Below are 21,161 nucleotides of genomic sequence, written 5' to 3'. Positions count from 1 at the left end.
TTAAATGAATGTGGGTTAGAGTGGTCTGTCAGCGCGTTACCTGATCCAGTCCTGGCCAGTAGAGGGATACTCTGAGTGCTTGTGTTGAGTTGCTGCTACTGAGGGCTTTGCTGAATGAGCCCTTTCTGGGGCTGCTCCAGTGTGCACTGGCCCATGGATGGGTTGGACTCTGGCGCTGTGAGTGTGGTTGTGTGGTGTGGTAATGTTGCCCCCTGCTGGCTCTCAGGAGGACTGCGGCGGCTCAGTGGCCAGCTTCCTGCGCAGTGCGGCCAACACTAGCAGCCTGCCGAGGGACCTGGACCACGTGACCATCCCCGACCTGTCGGACGTGAGTGGGAGGGTGAGACTCGGGAGTGACCGCATGGTCGATGCGAGCCGGATCCTTGTGTGTGTGTGTGTGTGTTTGAGAGAAGGCTCTTATTGGAAGCTGACTGTGATGAGACCGCATGATGACATGGATCCAGGATAACTTCAATGGCTTGTTTTTGTTCTGTAGATGCTTCAATGGCAATGGCTGTTTTATATTTCAGAATTCAGCCGAATTGCTGGCCTGATGGTCTGCGGGTCTGCTGCATTGTAGGAGTATGTCAATGAAACTGCAAACCCCAGGATTATGGTGCTTACTATGTCATGCATCCACAAGCTAGATCCAAGTTATTAACTTAACTGCTCTAACGTGACTATGCAAGTGTGCTACTCATGAGAATGGGTTACTACCATTGTAGACACATGTTTAGAACTAATCCTACAATAAAGTACTAATTTTATTTATTTATTTATTTATTTTCATTTCAGTAAGTTAGTTCTCGTTAGAAATCGTTTGTTTTGGATGTGTATGTATTGTTTGATTAATGACATCAATTCTCTGGACATTGAGGGAGTTGCCTGAGGATGTCCACTCCTTAAACATCCTCACAACGGCCGGGTCAGACTCAATGATGTAATGTTTGTCATGGCAACTGAGTGCTGCTTCTAAGAGCTCAAGTGGCTTTGTCCTGGACATCGCGTATGATCTCCCCGTTTCAAATAATCAAAATAGCAAGCTGACTTCCTGTTTCCTCTTTGTCTACAGGTGGATGATCGGTTAGACAGAGACTATTTGGAGAAGGTAGAAATGTTTTAAATATTATTTGTAATAGGGTTGAATATTTAAGCTTGTTTCACACAGCCTGTGTCAATCAATACTAAGCAATCACACTGATGTGCTATAAGTACAGGCACCCAGTGTGTACTTCAACTGATCAGTATGGTGTATCCTCAGGGGTCTAGAGCTTCCACCATCTCCTCAGCCACTCTCGCATCGCTGGGCGGGACTTCTTCTCGGAGAGGCAGCGGTGACACGTCCATCACTGCTGACACAGAGACCTCCATACGAGAGATCAAGGTAGTTTTGACCACCCCCCCCTCCAAGAAAATAGTTAGTTCCTGCCACCAATCTCGTGTTTCATGTCTATTCTTAATGCCTAACATGTGCACCTTCTGCTAAAGTGTTACCATTTCATCATGTTTCCCCCGTCTTAGCTTTGTCATTTCCTGTGAACCCTTATCATCTGCTGTTTCCCACTCACACTGAAAAACACACAGCTCACTACTGTGAACAATGTAGCCGTTGCACATATGGTAGGTTGTGGTTGTGGTAGCACACAGGATAGGCCTTTTGAGGATGTTTTATACACTGCACAAAAGACCTTTTGAGGATGTTTTATACACTGCACAAAAGGCCTTTTGATGATGCGTTAAACACTGTCAAACAGGTTTTCCATCAAAGTGATCCAAAAAGTAAATAAAGAGATAGAAGTATGCTTAACATGGAAAGTTAACAATATATTGTTATATTATTACTTTTTTTCATAAATGTCATGGAAATATCCAGATACCATACATAATGTTAATTATTTATAATTGTTGAAAAGTTTTAAGTGCAAAGTTTAGCTTCAGGCATACCTCAGTGTGGCACACATTTTTCCTTCTGTTTGCTCCGCACAGCAGGTCTCTCACCACCCTCTCTTCCCATGCAATCTCTCTCAGCACTAATGCCTGAGCCGCATGACACATCACCCTGCCCATCCTCATCTCTCTCTCTCTCTCTCTCTCTCTCTCTCATTCTGCACTCTTCCATGCTCTGCTGCACCCCAGGAGATTCACGAACTTAAGGATCAAATCCAAGATGTGGAGGCCAAGTACATGCAGAGCCTCAAAGAACTCAAGGTACCCAGAAAACTCAAAGCCAAACGTGGACGAACTAGTAAAGACCTGGTGGCTCACATTGCACATCGCATCTTGTTTTTTTTATGGAGTGTATTAGGGTTATTTTGATGAGAGGAATAAGCTGAGTGGTGTCCATATTGGCTGGAAATTCTGGCGTCACCAGAGTAGAGTGTTGAGTATGTGGAATGCAGACGTCAGAAAATAGTCTACCTATTCCTTAGATAGGCACAGAACTGACGAATCCATCTTAAGACTGTGACTAATGTGGCTGCAGATTGAAATGGACTAAGACAGCTTCCATAATCATATCCAAGCCTTTGAAGTCTAGAATTAGGAGTTAGATTGCAAGTGAACTTTATTCATGGATGCGTTTTCGTTTTTATGACACACTATTATGTGGACTTCAGTGTCTAATCATGAGTAGAAATTAAGCACTGAATGAATCCCAGATGTAGTCTATCTGGAGTAGCTTGCTTACCTTCAGCCTCTCTTTGATGCATGTCTGTTATGAAACTCAGTGGCATGTTTCCCCTTCTTGGACTGAGATAGAAATCCGCCATAAAAATGGTGCCTGGTCCTTTTCATTTGCATCCTGTTTCTGGAAGTCTGGTCTTTGGTTCAGTCCACTCATCCATGCCATTCATCACTGTACTCTCTACCCCTCCCATGGTCATTTCATGTTGTCCATGAAAGGGTTTTGATACAGAATTTAGCATGGATTATGATGTTTATCATAATGTTACAGAAGAATGATACAGACTTTGTACAGATCGAAACACACAAATACATGAAACATTCTTTGGGACAGTCTATGCATTCACATGTGTGTATGCAGGTTTGTTACACATGTTTTTATATACATGTTATTATACAGTATATTGGTGGGTTTTGTGAATGTGTGTGTGTGTGTGTGTGTGTGTGTGTGTGTGTGTGTGTGTGTGTTATGGAGGCTGTAAGTTCTGAATTTGACCATAACCCTGTCTGCAGGACACTCTCACAGAGATGGAGGAGAAGTATCGTAAAGCCATGGTGTCCAATGCCCAGCTGGACAATGACAAATGCAACCTGATGTACCAGGTGGACATTCAGAAGGACTCGCTCATGGAGCTGGAAGAGCTGTTGTTTGAGACACGCCGAGAGTACGATGAAAAGGCCAAGGTGAGGCAGGAGATTAAGACCTATTTAGGGGGTAGACCATGTTCTGTTGGTCATTATCTTCTTCACATAATCTCCTAGTGTCTAACCATACAGGATTTGATCAATGGGACACATCCACACTTGTGGAAAGAGGGATAATAATTATTGGCATGTCCTTTGGGTCCCTTAAGGCCATAACTTTTCTTTTGCTACATGTTATTGTTACTAGTATTGTTGACTTGAAAAACCCTATGTAGGATATAGGATGCTTCATCTATGAAGTGAGTATTCCATTCTAATTCCACATCTGTGTCCAGGAACTGGAGCGGGAGAAACATGCCCACAGCATTTTGCAGTTCCAGTTTAGCGAGCTCAAGCAGACACTGAAGCAGAGTGAGGAACTACTGACTGTGAGTCTAAAGACACCTTTTAAATGTTCAAATATGTTCAGTGATGACTGCAGTCATGCAATGCCATTTCCTAATGTTATGCACATATAATCGTTGCTGAATAGACATCTTGGACAGGGATTTGTAAGGCTGAATTTTGCACATCACATCAGATACAATCGAGGATAAAAACACAATAAAGTCCAGGACTTATTTCCATTGTGGTCCTCAACACATAACACCAGGACAGAACAAGACACTCACAGAGTGTGTGATAATCAATTACATAACAAACACATTTTTCTTAAATGAATAAAAATGAGCTACCTATTCAGCTACCCTCGCTAGTAACCAGGCCTTGATTCAATTTTTAAAAAAGTTCTTTAATGAAATGTCTTTAATTTGTCTGTCTAACTTGTTCCACTGAACAATCTTAAATTTATAAGGACACAGATCTGCTATGCTGCTACGAGTGCAAATATTGTGTGTGTCCTTTACCTTAGTAATAATATAATAATAATAGTAGTAAAATTGGGACACTACCAAACACCATTTTATGGATCATCTTATGACAACACAAGACTCAACGGCGAGCCAGTTGAGCTCAGCTGAACACAGTACAGATACAGTATATCACAGATGCAGCACATCATTCACACCTTCCAGTCTAATTGTAGCTCTCTAAATGAGGTCGTACTTCAACTGTGGGCTTGTTCTGAAAATAGCATTGCAGTGCGTGTAGACTGCTACCTTATTAATGTCCGTTTTGGAGCTGCATCACCTCCTAGGGATTTGGTCATGTTGGCAATTTGATTATGCCAACACGTTCGCCATGATCCCATCCAGTGGTCTTGTACTCATATTTGCAAGTAAATAAAGTATTTTCGAGATATCTTACGATATCCTCTCCATCTGTAACATGCATTGTGAGTGTAGGGGAAGACTTATATATCAGTCATGCAGCATCATGTACTGTACAAACGTTTGTCCACTGACTACATGTCAGTCAGTAGACTGACAAGGCAAAGGGCAGGGTTTCCAATCGCTCTTTCGCATATCCAATGCACATTCAGGAAAATTCGGCACAAGGATATGTAAAAAGTTGAATAAAAATCCAGCTTGCTGTTCCATATGGGTACAGTGAAGAAGATCGATGTCTTTCTCCAAGCTAAATTTGCTGTGGGGAGAGATTAGTTAGGGTGTCCAACAGCTGCTTGGCTCAGGTGACACTGCAACACAATGAAGAAAAGGGCCAACATCAATATGAAACAACCAGACAACCAGGGGCTGTTAAAGGTTAGTTAGAGTTGAAAGGCATGTACCATGACAGCAGATGAACAGTTCATCATCAAATGAGCAAATGTCAAGTACAAAAATGACCTGCCTTTACTGTAATTCAGCATATTCTTTACAATAGATGTGTACATTCAGATACATCCTGACAGAAAAAGCAGAAGGACATTGCACTTACATTTCTAATATTAATTTTATGAAATGTATAATATGGTAACCGTTTTAGAACAGCAAAAGGCCATGCAAGGACATAGTTGTTGTGGATCATTTGTGGCCTAAGTGGGATTGTAGGGACATTGCTTTGCGTCAAGTCCAACAATGCCATATTATGATTTCATTGACTGAAATCAGTGTGTACAATTATTCACTTGGCCCATATCCAACTGCCAAAGATATATATTTTGCCACATTTAGCATTTTCTCAAAAATGCATTAGTTAGCGTAGTCTTTTACAGCTTATGTCATTTATAACCTAAACTAATTGTTTAGGGTATGTCAAATTGCATTGTCTCAGTACTGTACATAGCATTATTAAATAATGTACAACTTTAACATAACAAAATGGGACTGCTACACATACAAGATTACTTCAATTTATACTTGGGAGTAGCGTGGTATTTATGGCTAGTGTTGAGGTGGCTAGGGTGACTAGGGTTAAACATGCAGTTTATCATGTAGTTGTGAGTTAGGGTTAGTTGTACAATTCTTAAAACAACTGACTGTTGTATAATATCAAACATAGGCTCAAAGTGTAAAGTATCTAATAACAAACATCTGATTTATAGGCAATGTAAAAGTGCATGCATTTAGTAGTTATTTCTGGTTCTGTCCTTCTCTTGGGTATCAGAAGGAGCTGTCTTCTGATCTCTAAAGCACGCTCTCTTGCCCTCTCTCTCCTTGGCTGTGGTCTTTCTCATCCTTTAATCTCCCTCTCTGTTCTCCTCACCCCATCCTCCTGTCTTCATCTTGCTACCGTGGCACCGAGCAGGAGATCCGTCAGCTGAATCTCCAGCGGGACGGCTATGTTAGGGAGGTCGCTGACCTGCAGGAAACTCTGGAGTGGAAAGATAAAAAAATCGGGGTATGCTCAGAGAGCCCCTTACTATTACAGTACATTTTGCTGGACTCTTTTGTTTTATTTCTTTCCTTCTGTGAAATATCCTGCATGATTTCTTTATTGTTTTACTCTGTTTCCCATGTGTTCTGTCAGCATGAGCATCTGTATGGCTTTCTATCATGTATGCCTTTTCTTCCTGCTTCACCATTCCTTTCCCACCTTTGCTTCCTCCTCCTCGCCTGTGGGGGCGCTGTTCAGGCCTTAGAGAGGCAGAAGGAGTATTCTGATGCGATCCGGAATGAGCGGGATGAACTCAGGGATGAGGTTGTCCAACTGAAAGATATTTTGAAGGTATACTAGCGTAGTAGTGATGTGCTTCCGATGGTGTGTGAAGATATTTAAAAATGACGAATTAGCTCCAAATGTTCTGAAAACAGTTCTGTGTGTGTTATTTTTTTGTATTGTATACATTCTTATTTCATTACGTTTAAATAATTTATCAGCTATATTTTTGTGTTCTTAAAGTCTTATCACTTAAAATTGTGTAAAAACATATTTTCTCTGTCCAGAAACATGGTATTGTCCTTGGACCAGACTTCAGCACCAATGGGGAGGCAGGAGAGTCTGGTGATGGAACCGGTCAGGCAGACTCTGACACCAAGACATCTCCCACAGAAGGAAGTAGTGTACTTGGTAAGGAGTTTTATGCCATAAGCTGCATGCTTAAATAGCACTGTCAAATCTGCAAGCGTCCGCATCTTACCTAGCATGAGCTTGCCATACATATCAGCCTGTTGCCCGCATGTCAAGCAATTCTGTTGTATCCTCATCTGCAAACCTGCTTGCTCTCCTCAAATGCAATCATGGCATTGCATGCACCAATGCTTGCTCTCCTCAAATGCAGTCATGGCATTGCATGCAGCAATGCTCGTTTCTGTGTCCTGATGTGTCAGAACCAATGTGCCAATCAGAACTTCCTCAAATACTGTTTTGGTGTGATGATTTGATACACTTGATTTAGCTGAAGAAATGTTTAACGACTGGAACAATGTCTGTCACATTTGTTCCTCTCAAATTTTTTCTCCAATTGCTGCATACCTTCTTGACATAAGAATGATATTTTGGTCGTTTTACTGTTGTTGCTGTCATGCTTGCTTTCATGTCATATTGTAAACTTTATTTTTGCAATTCATTTGTGAAATAGTAAGGTCCTTAGTTTATTGTAGTTGCACACCATGTAGTGTTAACCCGTTCTCCCCTGGTTATATTTCTTGAGCCTAGAATGTGTTGTGGCTACATGCTCTCAGAAATGTCCAAAATCTTGACCTGTATTTCAAAAGGAACTGTCTGCAAATTCCATCAAGCTTCTATGAGAATAAATAGCAGAAAGTACAGCCTGTTAAAAGGTAGTTGGCGAGTTGGCCTTGTATACTGCAGCAGATGTTCTTGGTATGGTTTGCATCGTGCCTAAATAAGGCTTTGAACAATGCTTTCCTCATCTGATTCAACCGGGATCAAGAGCTTTGCCTCTCTATAATCTTCTTCCTTTCTGTTCTGCTGGCTTTGTGATCTTTGTGATCATTTCCTGATCTTCTACAATGCGCTAACTGTCACAGCTTCAACCACTGCATTTGATATGGCCACCTGTTACTGACTTGCTAATGGTCTCCCAGGCAGAAGTGAGGAGAAGCAGCCTGGAGTTTTGGAGGCGGCTGAAGGCTTGCAGCCAAATCAGCTGGATGAGGCAGTGCCCCAGAACCATGTGACCCCACCCTCCCCCAGTGGCCCTGCAAGTGTTGTAGAGACCTGCCAATCAGTGGAGCCTGGGGCTCCGCCTATAGGAAACAAAGAAGAGATCGAGTCAGGGAATACCATTAATACAGAATTGAACAATACGTGCAGTGACACAGTAGAAAGTGTGCAGTTAGCTTCTGTGGTTAGTGCAGGTGCTGAGGATGAAGTCACGAGAGAAGAGAAGGTGTCTTTGGAAGCTTCAGGTAGTAGTGTAGAGAGATGTAAGCCTCCTGGGGAGGTGAAAGAGATGGGTAATTCTGAGATAGAGGGGCTGGATCCCATGACAGAAAACCAATTAGTCCAGAAAGTTGAGGAGGTGTGTGCTGGAGAGCCAACAGCAGAGATTAGTGAAGAAGTGGAGGAAATACGTGTGACTGAAAAATCTGAGAATGCTAATGTTATTGGAGCAGGAAAGGGCACACTTACTGTGCCTGAAATTATTGTTAGCATTGACACCTCAGACCAGTCAGAGGAGAAACCATTGGAGGGTGCTGCAGACTTGTCCTCCTCATGCACAGTAGTAGCAGAGGAGGAGGCATCACACCCACCAAAAACAGTAGCTGAAGCTGAGGCTGCACCAGTGAGTGAGGAGGAAGCTGAAGCATCTCAGACCCCTTCTAAGGAGCCTCACGGTACCAGTGCCTCTGGGAAGAAGAAGAAGAGGAAGAGGAAGAATAAGCAGAAGCAAAAAGTGGGAGCACATAGTGAACAAGACAACAAACACTCAAAGGCTCAGGGGGAAAGCTCACTGAGTAAAGATCCAGGACAGGAAACTGGAAAGGAGAACTTAGGAGGGAAGGCTGTAGGCAGCTGTGTGGAATCTATCCAACAGTCTCCTGTGTGTGGTGAAGCCGATAGCACTGCAAATGAGAGGCCTCTGACTGATACAAAGGAGGATGCAGCTTCAGAAGAATTAGGAAATGTGCCTTGCCTTCAAGCTTCAGACAACAAAGATGACATAAAAGACGAACCTGCTCCGGTAAGCGGTGGTGACTGTCCCACTAAAACCTCTGAAGCACATCCTAATCCTGAAAGTGAGAACAGAGAACATCCTTCAAGTGATTTAGAACAACAGCCTCCTGTGTGTGATGAGACCGATAGCACTGCAGATATGAGGCCTCTGACTGATACAAAGGAGGATGCAGCTTCAGAAGAATTAGAAAATGTGCCTTGCCTTCAAGCTTCAGACAACAAAGATGACATAAGAGACGAACCCACTCAAGTAACTGGTGGGGACTGTCCCAATGAAACCCCTGAAGCACATCCTAATCCTGAAAGTGATGATAGAGAACATCCTTCAAGTGATTTAGAATCTGGACCAAATACGGATAGTGTTCCAGGTGGCCCCGATTGCAGTCCTGATGACGAAGACCTTATAGACGGCACAGAGACTCTTTGTGCCGATAAGGATGCCTCTTCCCCTAAGGTTACTGGAGATGAGCAGAATGAGGAAGTTGTTCAGCCAAAGAATATCGATGAACAAGAAAACACTGAAATCTCTGTGGATGTTTCTGAATCCATTGTAAACACTGATGTCTCTGAGAGTTGTCAGGATCAACAAGTCCAAGTGGAGGGTCTTCCTTGTGACACTCCAATAGATGCACAACTGACCATTGACACTGAAACCCAGTTAACTGAATCAAAATTGAATGTAGAGCATCATGCTTTGGGTGACCTTTCAGAAGACACACATGCAAGTGACTCTCTTGATAAGGAGTTGGTTGAGGAGAAACCTGAGGGGTCTTTACTTATGCATTCCTCAGATGCTCCATCTCAGCTTGATGGCTCTGAATCCACAGAGACAGATCAAGCAGAATCAACTTTGCACTCAACAGAAAACGCCACAAGTCAAGATGACACCACAGAGTCACTGCCAGTCACTGGAGGGAATGGCACTGAGACTCAACTAGATAAAGCAGAAGAGGCAACTGAGGCATACGTACAGAGTGGAGAAGTTGTTCAACCCATGGCTTCAACAGATGAAGAAAGCGAGCCAGTCATCCAAGACCAGCCTGTTGCCACTGCTCCATCTGATGATTTCAAAGACCATCCCAGAGAAGGAAGTCCTGAAACAAACGATGCTACACCCAAGTCAAAAGCAGAAGATGCTGAGGAAGATGAAGAGGGGGAAGAATTTGAATTTGAAGACCAAGATTTGGAATTATTGCCTGATAGCCCCAGACAACCCCTTACAGAGGAAACTGAAGAAGATAGATGTTCAAAGGTGGAAGTGGATGAAGAACATGAAGGTTATCAGGGACAAGATCAGGAAAACAGTGGTAGTCAAGAGCAAAGTAGTGTAACACAGCAAGAGGGTGGAGGGGCAGATGAGGATGAGGAACTTGAGACTAGACAAGAACCCAATGTTACTGGAGGGGAAGCGGGTAGCGCAGGAGAGGAACCCAAAGCAGAGGAAGCTGATCAGGTTGAGTCTTCAGGGATGGATCACATCCCAGCAAATCCTGAGCATCCATTAAGTAGCACAGAGGTTGAGGCTGAGGCCGCAGAAAATAAAGAGGTGGGTTCAATCAGTGGCGATTCTGAGGGAGCCGGTCAGGTTGCAGAGGTAGAGCCAGGCCAACAAGGAGAGCCAACGAGGAAAGATTCTAAAAAAGGAAAGAAAAACAAGGGGAAGGGGAAAGAGGACTGCAAAATGTCTTAGTCTTAATCTTGCCAGGGGACAGCTATATAATCACTTGAAATAGTCTCAGTGCCTAATGAGATAATCAGACAAGAATGGTTATATACAGTACAACTATCAGCACTCACATATTATTTGAACATTTTGAAGCATGCATTGGAATATTACTTTAAACATTTCAGCGGTTTTGTAAAGTTGGATATTTTAACTATTTTTCAGTCTGAATGAACCTTTAAATAAGTGTGGTTCACTTGACAGTTGAGTTGTTGACAGTTGAACAGCACTTCAAGTATTCAGTGTTCGATGACTTCTGGATGTGCACATATCTGGCTTAATGTTGTTACACCTCCAGTTGTTTTTGAGCAATGGGAGGCTTGCAAGGCTCACTTGTGTAGTGTTGAGTATAATGTTTATTAATGTTACTATGATGAATGTAGATGGGAGAGAAGACCAATCCAATAACTTATTTATTTTACAATTCTGCACCAGGAAGAACAGTCTGTTGAGAAAAGATTTCATAAAACTTTTGGGCTTGTCAGATTCCACATGTCACTAAGTGTCATTTATTACATACTTGATGTTGACAAACAACACATTTAACAAGTAAAAAACTGTTTAAAACGGTCTTTTTGGGGGGGTTATATATGTGGCTGCTTCACAGAGATGATGCTATGTTTGGAAAAATTGTATTTTCAATAAAAAAATACCCTAGTTGAGTATCAGTAAAATCCTATGGCTTTTATATCCCTTGACATTCCATCTCCGTCACAATGTTCTTTCATCTCAATGCCGAGAATTAGGGAAGGTAGTTTTTTTCCCTTAGGACATATACCTTGGCATGCTACAACCAAAGAGCTTATGTGTTTTTATATTAATATTAAATAAAATCCCATGTCTTACGTTTGATTTGTTCCTGGGTCTTTTTATTTCCTTTGAAACAATAACTACTAACTGCTAATACAGTGACATCACAGTAGTATTGCTATATCGTGTTTTTGTAGAAAACAAAAGGCACATAGCAAGAGACCCAGTTTTAGTTTGGAATCATAGTCAATACCTTCTCTTAATACGAAACACATGTACCTGTAATTGCACCAACTTATGACAATGTCCTTTGATATGCATGAGAGTATTTCCTGTGTCGCTGTGTGACGTTACTTTGGACTGTGCATGTACAACTCCCCATCACCACACTTATCCCAGCCTCGTACCCCTGCTGCCCACTCTTCTCCTCACAAAAGATAGTCTCTTATTTGCATGTTGTGACCCAACTCCTCCCCCTCCATGTCTCAGGCTCCTCCCATCCCGGTATGTGAACATCTCCTCTGCATTCTCTTGTGTTCATTGCTCCTTTGCAAAAAAATCACTTGCGTATCACATGTGTAATAGTTAAGTGAAGCTGTTAATTATGAGTTCAACATAAATGGTATAGTGTCTCTCAGTGTGCTGTGATCATATATCTGAAACCATCCTGTTAACTCTATTGGCTTTTTTCCAAAGCAGGTACTAATTGTACTCGATCCATTTGCTCTTGCTTGATTCAAAACTAAATAATGAAATCATTGCCCAGGTGTTGTCTGACTTTAGTTCCACCTGCTTTTTTGCAGAGATCCGCTTGAGAAAACTTGTTGACGAGAGGGAGAACCTTATAGAACAGGTGAGGAAACACAACATGTTCTAATGTTTGTTCTCATGTTTCTTCAGTAAAAAAAATGTTTTCTCAACAACCAGTTGAAATAGATCCTTGATGATTCATTGAAATCCTGTTTTTTATTGTCCAGGTGAAAAACCTTAAATTGCAACTAGATCAAAGAAAACCAAGAAATGGGACAGACAATGGATCTAGCCCCGAGGGAGAGATTGTAGAGAATGGCAGTGACCCCAATATTATAGACGTCCAAAGTAAGTCCGACATTACGAACCAAGATGCTTTTTCTCGTAATCCTATTTAAGTGATTAAAGTGTAATAATAAAGAGGGTTACTTTAGAGGTTATTGTTTGTTTTCAGGAGATGCCAACAGGCTCATTAGTGACCTCAAGTTCAAGCTTGTGAAATCAGAGCAAGAGGTTACTGCTCTGGAACAGAATGTAAGTGCTGTCAGACAAATGTTTCTCATTATTGGTAATCTATGTGTGTTTTAATGTGTAATAATAACTAGTAAATAGCAAACTAATTAATGCACATCACTAACAGTATTGTTTTTAGGACCCGTGTATGTATGTTTGTTACCAATGTATTGTTTGTATATGTACGTTTGGTTGTTTATTTCTACTGAATAGATCTCCAGGTTGGAAGGTCAGGTGACACGGTACAAGTCAGCATCAGAGAATGCTGAGAAAATAGAGGATGAACTGAAAGCTGAGAAACGCAAGATGCAGAGAGAGGTACGATTTAGACGCTTCATGATTGCTCCCACAGTTGGAGTCAGTGTTATGGTGTGTCACAGTTACTTGCATACATGTGTCTCACAGCTGATACGTCTGGCTTGATTTCTGTCCCGGCAGCTTCGTTCAGCATTGGATAAGGTGGATGAACTGGAGGCCAGCAACAGCCACTTGAACAAACGGCTGGAAAAAATAAAGGTGGGCCGTGGAAACGCGACGAGTCCACAGTGAGGGAGGGAGCCCCCCCCCCACACACACACGTCTGCTAAATGCTGAGCATCACCTCTCCCTCATTGGCTGGTTGCCTGGAGGCTTCGCCACTCTTCTCGCGCTGCCTCACTCCTCCAGGAAGACTCTTCTCTGATGTTCCAAAATGCAAAGCGCACTCAACTACCACAACATGCAAACGTGCCATTTTTGCCAATTTTTTTTTGTTTTGTTTTCTCCCTCTGTTGGTTTAGGTAAAACTTATCAGGATGGATTCCCATTGGATACCACATACAGGACTGTTGAGAAATAAACTCTTTTATGTATGTGTGTTTCTGCAAAAAGCACAACATGGTCAACACAATGCTGTAATTGTAGTGAAATGTAATGTCATTTCCTGACTCTAGACCCTTTACCCTTGATTGATAAAGGCAATATATATTTGTATCAGGTTTTCAGATGGGCTATTGACTGACAACAAATTAGACTAGCCTAGCTGTTTTGCATCCGACAGACACTTAGAACAGTGTTGTCTGCAACTGATTTCGGTGTCTGTTAGTGTTACCATCTCCAACTCTCATTCTCTCTCTCTCAAGATGTGTTGACTTTCAACACAAACTTTGCATCTTTCTCTCTCATGCTTGTCTGAAGCCAAAGTGTGTACAATTTGTTTTTCTTCTGGAATGTATGCGAGTATGTGAGTGTTTACTTTTCTCATGTTTGTTTGTCTGAGACCAATGGCGTTTAGGATAAAACTTTAGCCTTTGGACATGCAGTTGAAAATACATTAATTCAGTGTATATCTACACAAACACGCATTAGATAGTATTGCACAATCAGGAAATATACTGTATCTGCACTTGCAACTTCACAAGCTTTATATTTTAGATGATGTGTTAGGAGCAGAAGGTGTTTTTTCCCACCGTTTTAGATATAGATGTCAAGACTTTTGCAAGAATGAAGACTTCCCATGAATGTACCTGCTGTTTTATTGACACTGAAGGCATATTTTCCAGAAGAAAATACTCACCTATTTGTTTTGAGTAAATGCCGAGAAGAGCATCGTGGTTGATAAATAGCAAGCACAAAGTTGGCTGCCATCACCCTGAATGGTGCCTAAATATTTACCGTCAACGTTATCTTATGATTGAAATGAACAATGTACATGACAAATCTACATACAACGGCCTTGTCCACAAATACACTATGGAGTCACAAACTTTTTTGCTTATTTACGACATCTGGTGTTGTAATAGTATGATTGTTATGGTATGGCATCTGGTGTTGTAATAGTATGATTGTTATGGTATGGCATCTGGTGTTGTAATAGTATGATTGTTATGGTATGGCATCTGGTGTTGTAATAGTATGATTGTTATGGTATGGCATCTGGTGTTGTAATAGTATGATTGTTATGGTATGGCATCTGGTGTTGTAATAGTATGATTGTTATGGTATGGCAATATTTGAGTTTTACAGTCATGTCTCCAGTAAGCTGTAACCGTCATACAACTGAATGGCAGGGTCCTTCAGTGTGCTTTGACATTCTGGCAATGCTGAAACATTCAACTTTAAGGCTAGATTGTATTTTTAAGGTTCACAGAAATGTTTAGTGATGCTCAATAGGCTTCGCTGAGTAAGAAAATCACTACGATAATAACCTTCGCCCTGGTGAGAAGCTGCGACACCTTGTTTACAAAGCTTTAAAATGGTTGAAGGAAACCTAATGAATTGTATTTTTTGTGCAATAAATTGTCTTCTCTGATAAATCACCAGCTAGGTGGATTGGTGTCATTTATTGCCGCAACATGTAATAAAACGACATTGTTGGTGCAACTCGGCTGCTAGAACTCGCAACTCCTGATTTTATATGTTAATTCTCAGGCTTCCATATCACAGACAAAACAAAGAAGTCTTTTCACATAATTTTATACAGCCGTGGTATAACACCACAATCATAATATTCTGCAAGCGGTATCTCCTTAAGATGCCCCCCTCCCAAGAGTGATTTGCCATAGTTACCTCATGTACAATCATTCCAGTTAGATTCAAGCCACAAGTGAATATGAGACAGCCAGGGATCTGGTTTCAGCTCAGTCAGTAACGTAGCACAAGACATCAAGCAACACTCTGAGATCAAGCTATGTCTGAATCTGAGCAGGATTCAGTTTTGTCTCAGTGGATGTTGGAGTGCTCTGTGTGTCTCCTGTGCAGCCCTGCCCAGTCCCTGCTGACTGGTGAGTGAAGTAGGACCGGCTCTGGATGCGCAGCACCATCCTGCGGGCATAGAAGTCCCTGTAGTCTGCCGGGAGCTCGTCCAAGACACCCAGCGCCCTCTCCAGGGCCTGGAGGGCCCTCGTGGCTGCCACTGGGTCTTTGTTTCCATACGGATCCTTCTTGTCATAAAAGTTCTCTGGCAGATGGCGCCAAAACACGTTGACGCCTATGCCAAAGTGAAGAGCCAGGGTATTGTGAAACCACAGAGCTGTGGACCAAATGTAGATGTAATAATGAATACAACTGCAGACATGGTCATGTACCCTTTTTTCTCTTTCCTTTATTTGTTCAGAAAACAAAAACAGATACTTTCAGTTTCTCCATTTGATACTGACCAGGTATGAAAAGCAGGTCGCCGGGCTCCAGCACACACTCGTAGCGCTGGGCCTTCACAAACTCAGGATATTTCTCAAGGTCTGGAGAGTCGATGTCCAGCACCTCTGACTTGTCACCTGAATCAAGAAGACAGGGGATTGGTGTGTGGTGAACGTTCTGGCCCATAATGGCTTCTGTGCATCACCCAAGTGGGTGCTACACATTGGTGGTTAGTGAGGTTCCCCCTCCACTTTAAAAAGAAAAAACACTTTGGGTGCCTTGATAAAGCGCTATTGGATATAAATGCAAGTTGTTACTTTTTGATGATTAAATAAGACACATGTATGCTGTAGACTGAACTACACTCTCATACAAGACAAGATAATCACACACGATCACAAAGTATTGTTTGTTTGGCTTTGATCCACAGGGAAGGCTTTAACCTTGGTGAATCCTTACCAGACAGGTACAGGTATTCTGCTTCCTGAGGACTGTAGAGGACAACTCGCTTCCTGCCAGTCACCTGGGCTAACAGGTTGTCCATTACCTAAAAGAAAAATTGTGCATGAATGCGAGAGGACAAGAGACAGAAAACTGGGCTGGGCCCTTTTGGGGTTGTGCAACGGTGTCAACAACTTTACAAATATAGATCTATGATGATCAACGTTACCATATGTTTCACATTACATTTAACATTTTCATCACATACTTTATTATTATTATAATAATAATAATAATAATAATAAAAAAACCATTTAAATTAGTGCATGGATGATACAGTGCTAGCGGATTCAGAGCACGTCTCACATCATAGTGTGTCCAGAGCTGTAGTCCACAAGAGCTGATGCGGAACACACTGGAGAAAAACTGTTCAGGCTCAAAAAAAGGAGGTATGTGGAAATCCTCTGCTAGGTCAGGAAACTGTTTGCTGATGTCAGCAGGCTCCTGAGCACACATGACAACAATTTACAGAGCAGATAAAAGGGCATGTTATTGAAATGTTGCCTATGTCACTAAATTACTGAATAGTCTAAAGATGTGGCTAAAATAAATACAGTGATTCTCAATGGATTAAATAGCTGGACATCCTTCGGCCAAGGGATGAGGATTGAGGATCTTTCCAGGAGCTTCTCCTGGTTGAAATCATGGTCATAATCAATTGGGACCACCTGAAATGTATGTCTCCCTACCTTGCGAACATCCTCTCCAAGTGAACGCAAGTAATAACTCTCATTCTGTTAAAAACAAGTTGACATTTTATTTAGCCAACATATGAAGACAGAAGTTATGTAGTAGGCTACTATAAATAAAACTGCATTCTGTAGGGTAGGATACTTACCTCACTAATGAAGAAATCTGAATGCTTCGTCTCAGATGCTCTTTGAACAAACTTGCCAAACTGAAGTGTCCTAAAAAGAGATTGGTCATCCAGAATAGTTCTAGTGAACTGTGAACAAGAATTTCAATTATGGGGAAATATTAAATAGTTTCAGAGAAACGGCTTTAAGTCACCTGTACAGGAAGTTTTTGTGAAGGAAGTCCATTTGTGGCACTGAGGCAACATGGATCTTGACCTCTTTATCGCCTCCCTTCTTGCAAAGGTAATCCACGGTCCATTTCTCCGAGCATGGTCCTAGAGGTACACCCTTTAAGACCGCGGGACGTCGCTAAAACAAACAAGAGATTACACATAATATAAATAAATGTCAAATAATTCGCGCATATTTAAAACAAAGCGTGGTTTATTTCACTGTAGACCCACACACACACAAGATTGGGTGAACGGCTAACCATTCAGTTCTTACCAGGGGATAAATGTTTTGGGTAAAGATGTCTTTGTCCACTGCTGAGAAAACTGACACTGGTATCGTTCTCTGATGCTCCATTTCATATTGTGATTTCTACCTCGTATTACCTTTTTCCATGTTTTGACAGGGGATGTTTCACTGTTTGTCGTTTTGGTTTTCTCGTGTATTGGTTCACTTGTATTACTGTCCCCAGCAACAACATGTGTGTTTGTTGAGTTGGGAAATACTTTAAAGCAATTTGTAAATAGTGGAAGATATACATATATATATATATATATATGCATATCTTTAAGTAGCTATATCTCTTAAGTTATATGTAAGATATGTATGTGAGATTGATATTTAATCGATCGTTTGGTCTGTCGGAAATGTAATGCATTAACATTGTTTCTAGTGGGAATAGTTAAATCGCAGGACATGTGAAGCCCAAAAGAAGTGAATGATGGCGCTACCCGTTTTGAGGTGTTGTAGCTGTAATGTTAGCAGGCAACCCTTGGTTCTAACTCGTCTCTTTAAACCTAACTGCCTGGTACTTAACCAAATAAATGTCACACGTACTATTCCGTTGGCATCGGTTGCATCTACGGTCCGAAATTATAGCACGGACCGCGGCGGGCACAAACAAAACCAGAAGGTGGTTGTAGTTGGTATTCCTAACCCTTTCATCTGGTTCCGAACACGAATATATTACTTTTTGATCAGGACATATTTTGATAAGGAGTTCAACATCGAAGATTTCACTGAAGGTGCGAAACAGGTGGGTGCCACGTTTTAACAGTTTCCCACGTCTGTAATTTAGGCTGGCTAGCCAGGTAGCTAACGTTAGTGTAACTTAGCTGAGGAGAGAATGTGGGGTCAACATAAGGCCAACCAGAACCAAGCCATATTAGCCATGCGTTCCCCACCACTCCCTAGCCAAAAAAAGTAAACAAGGCCGAGCTACAGTTTTAGCCTGACAGACTTTAAACCACGGTACTGCATTTTTACTTAATTGTGGATTTGACAGCCTTTGTTTAACCTCTGTAATCTGTGGTCAAATGTGATCAAAGCTAATAATAACACTGCTAGTGTAAACTGGGAGAAAGTACAGTGACCATAGAGTGAGGTTAGATGGATGTCACAGGTTGCCGTGATGCAGAATAATTTAGCAAAGAGGATGTGTCTGGAGATTAGTTTGGGCTCTTGTAGTTGGAAAATATCGATTTTCTCCCTTTTTATTGCATTGCAGGCGTTTTCCCATGTGTCCAATCTGCTGTCCCAATGTCAGTTTGAGGCTCTCGAAGGACTTGTCGCAAAAGACGTAAGTAGAGTGTATTTCTGATCGTGGTTATTATCCTTTTCGCCTAATATCAGACTTTACAATTAATATGATAACTTTACCATCAAGTCAGTTGGCCTGCTGTTCCAAATTGTGACTAGTTATGTTGATATAATGAAGTAGTAGGAACTGATGAATGAGATCAGTGTTTCCCACAGAATTGAATTCTATTTGTGGTGGTAGGTTTGCAGAATTAACTTGAATGCAACAGTTTTTTATCAAATTAGCGCAGCGTGGTTATGGTGTTAACCAGATTTAAGCACAATTTAGGACAACCTGGAAAATCATTGTGTGATGGTCAATGTTGATATTGTGGTGGGCCGCCACAAATAAGTCAATATAGGGGAAACACTGGAGATATTGTAATATGCAAGACTTTCAAAGAATTACTTAGGTGTTCTTAGTAGGAAATGATTTTGACATGAAGAAATGACCACTGCCGTTAGAATTTCTCCAAACAAGTGGCTGCAAACAAAGTTCTGTGTATTTGCATGAAAGTTCAACTTTTAACTGTTATTTTTAGTTAGTAGGTAAACTTCAGGAGAAATGTGAGCATCTTCCTGTGAGCCACAAGAGGGCCATCTCTGCGGATCCAGATGACATTATGTACACCACTCCTGGCGATGTCGGGATTTACTATGATGACAATGGTGAGAGGCGTGTTCGTGCTTAATTAAAAACTACTGCTAAAGAAGGAACACCATTCAGTTGAACATGGAATCATAATCTCTGTTTTAATTGTTTGAAAAGAACTGGTCTAGAAATTGAATTGTATGTTTTCATGCTCTAATAAGTTGGTTTCCTCTGTTCTCACACTTTCAGGGCGGAAATTTGTGAGTATTCTCATGCGCTTCTGGTACTTAACAAGTGCTAGGCTACCTGATGAGACCATGGAGGGGGCACGAATCTTCCAGGTATCCATTGGTGGAGAGGGTGAGACTGAGACCAAGCGCCTTCTCTCAGCCAATTATGAGTAAGAACCTTCCGACATATTCATAAAGTCTGACTGAAAGTGACAGAATTTCTAATAAATCAGTGTCATTAATATTGCTGTTTATTACATTAAAATGAATGTTGTTGATTTTTAACCTACAGACTTAAAGATGTCAATGATATGTTGATGCCACTTTTGCACCATCTTTGACAGGTTCCAGAGGGAATTTACCCAGGGAGTGGTACCCGACTGGACCATCACCCGAATAGAACACTCCAAGCTGCTCGACTGAAGTTCAGTGAAAGTAAATAGATTGAGGGTAGACAAGGGGCTCTCTCCCTTTCTTTACTTTTTGTTGTTTGCACTTTTGAATATGAAATGCCCTGAAGTTCAGGGTCCCTTATTGAGCAACGCTGGAAGAACTTTTCCAGTTTTCCAGTCCACACACGTTGAAATCTGAGATGACCATACCTCACTTGAAACAGCAAGGGATTTTATTGCCTAGCCAAGCTCACTGGGAAAAGTTGCCTTTGTAATGTTTGTATCATTGTAACTTCACTGGTGTGTGACTTTGGTTAAAGTCTTCGGTTAACACCCAACAAACAAGAGTAAAAGGGTCAGAGAGGGAAAACATACAGTCCATGTCTATGAGATGTGACTGCTAGTCTTAGTCTTAGGTCAGCTGCAGAGTTTGTCTTTGTTCATATCTCTATATTGGGTCCAGCTGAGAGAATGGCCAGGCACAGGTGGTTTAGGATGTTTTTGTGATTGCCTCAAACATATTTTCATTCCCTGCATAATCTATACATCTATTTATATATTTCAACCAGTATACAGAGAGCTGTATTCTACTATGTGTCTTCTGTCCTTGTATGGTTTGTCACAATTAAAAGCTCTAAATTGTGGAGACCTCTTGGAAGAATCTGAAAGCTCTGTCAAGTGATTGGCCTCGTCCACACACTGTGTGAAACTAGAAGCCCAATTTTATTTTGAGCTGAGTATTTCTATTTTTTATGTGCTGTTGTGTGATGTCACCTGAATGTTTTATGAGATCATACCACACAGTGTGTCAGATGATGTGTGAGAGATAGGATGACCCATGTAGCACCTGAGATTTGTGTTTGTGACAGCTGACACAGCTGAACTTTGACTGCTGAGACATTCATAATAAAATACATTTTAAATCTTAATTAAAGTCAAAACTAAAATTGTCTTTAGTTATTCAACCCCCTGGTAAATGTTCTTAAAATAATGTTAATTAGTTGAAGGGCTGGACGTGGTTGATCTTTTCTTTGCTTAGCCCACTGCATTACGTTAAAAATCTACAAATCCACTCCCATGTTCAGGAAAGACCTGTCACTTAAAAAAACAACTGTTTTGCCCATTTTGAAGTGCCAT

At 41.4% G+C, this 21,161-nt stretch overlaps 3 protein-coding genes across 23 annotated transcripts in view; 2 read left to right on the top strand and 1 right to left on the bottom strand.

The window, feature by feature from the left end:
- lrrfip1a (leucine rich repeat (in FLII) interacting protein 1a) overlaps positions 1-21,161 on the top strand; it is a 49,994-nt gene that overhangs the window by 26,986 nt on the left and 1,847 nt on the right. For 6 of the 20 annotated variants that reach the window (XM_042073179.1, XM_042073196.1, XM_042073206.1 and 3 more), the window contains 9 exons: positions 1,073-1,108; positions 1,262-1,384; positions 2,137-2,208; positions 3,196-3,366; positions 3,663-3,755; positions 6,016-6,108; positions 6,343-6,435; positions 6,654-6,777; positions 7,758-11,423. In XM_042073179.1, the coding sequence (XP_041929113.1) occupies positions 1,073-1,108; positions 1,262-1,384; positions 2,137-2,208; positions 3,196-3,366; positions 3,663-3,755; positions 6,016-6,108; positions 6,343-6,435; positions 6,654-6,777; positions 7,758-10,540 (3,588 nt within the window). In that variant the 3' untranslated portion in view covers positions 10,541-11,423. Of the gene's footprint in view, positions 1-226; positions 341-1,072; positions 1,109-1,261; positions 1,385-2,136; positions 2,209-3,195; positions 3,367-3,662; positions 3,756-6,015; positions 6,109-6,342; positions 6,436-6,653; positions 6,778-7,757; positions 11,424-12,126; positions 12,177-12,300; positions 12,422-12,527; positions 12,608-12,799; positions 12,905-13,024; positions 14,534-21,161 lie in introns of those variants that run through there. The other 14 variants (XM_042073140.1, XM_042073154.1, XM_042073129.1 and 11 more) reach the window with 10 other exon arrangements.
- On the bottom strand, positions 15,025-17,891 carry tyw5 (tRNA-yW synthesizing protein 5). 2 transcript variants are annotated; one of them, XM_042074039.1, is made up of 8 exons: positions 17,619-17,891; positions 17,216-17,370; positions 17,043-17,112; positions 16,894-16,938; positions 16,511-16,648; positions 16,163-16,250; positions 15,724-15,840; positions 15,025-15,596 (listed from the first exon to the last, which is right to left on the bottom strand). In XM_042074039.1, exons 1-8 carry the CDS (start codon positions 17,793-17,795, stop codon positions 15,253-15,255), a joined length of 1,134 nt encoding a protein of 377 aa, XP_041929973.1. In that variant the 5' UTR covers positions 17,796-17,891; the 3' UTR covers positions 15,025-15,252. The 2 variants fall into 2 exon arrangements, with proteins under 2 accessions (XP_041929973.1, XP_041929983.1); XM_042074049.1 differs by having other exon boundaries at positions 17,509-17,705.
- maip1 (matrix AAA peptidase interacting protein 1) lies at positions 17,867-20,953 on the top strand. Its single transcript, XM_042074427.1, has 5 exons — positions 17,867-18,268; positions 18,740-18,811; positions 19,353-19,479; positions 19,652-19,802; positions 19,977-20,953. Exons 1-5 carry the CDS (start codon positions 17,951-17,953, stop codon positions 20,053-20,055), a joined length of 747 nt encoding a protein of 248 aa, XP_041930361.1. The 5' UTR covers positions 17,867-17,950; the 3' UTR covers positions 20,056-20,953.

This window comes from Alosa sapidissima, chromosome 2 (assembly GCF_018492685.1).
Source record: "Alosa sapidissima isolate fAloSap1 chromosome 2, fAloSap1.pri, whole genome shotgun sequence".
Lineage (NCBI taxonomy): Eukaryota > Metazoa > Chordata > Actinopteri > Clupeiformes > Clupeidae > Alosa > Alosa sapidissima.
This window is presented reverse-complemented; position numbering and strand designations above follow the sequence as displayed.

Bases quoted from the DNA above. Each gene is read 5' to 3' on its own strand.
- tyw5 (XM_042074039.1), bottom strand. From the start codon at position 17,795: ATGCATATATATATATATATATATGTATATCTTCCACTATTTACAAAT. The intron at 17,113-17,215 runs GTGACTTAAAGC...ATCTCTTTTTAG, and splicing joins CACAAAAACTTCCTGTACAG to GACACTTCAGTTTGGCAAGT. The intron at 16,649-16,893 runs GTAGGGAGACAT...ATGTGTGCTCAG, and splicing joins TTGGAGAGGATGTTCGCAAG to GAGCCTGCTGACATCAGCAA.
- maip1 (XM_042074427.1), top strand. From the start codon at position 17,951: ATGATGGCGCTACCCGTTTTGAGGTGTTGTAGCTGTAATGTTAGCAGG. The intron at 18,269-18,739 runs GTGGGTGCCACG...ATTGCATTGCAG, and splicing joins TCACTGAAGGTGCGAAACAG to GCGTTTTCCCATGTGTCCAA. The intron at 18,812-19,352 runs GTAAGTAGAGTG...TGTTATTTTTAG, and splicing joins AAGGACTTGTCGCAAAAGAC to TTAGTAGGTAAACTTCAGGA.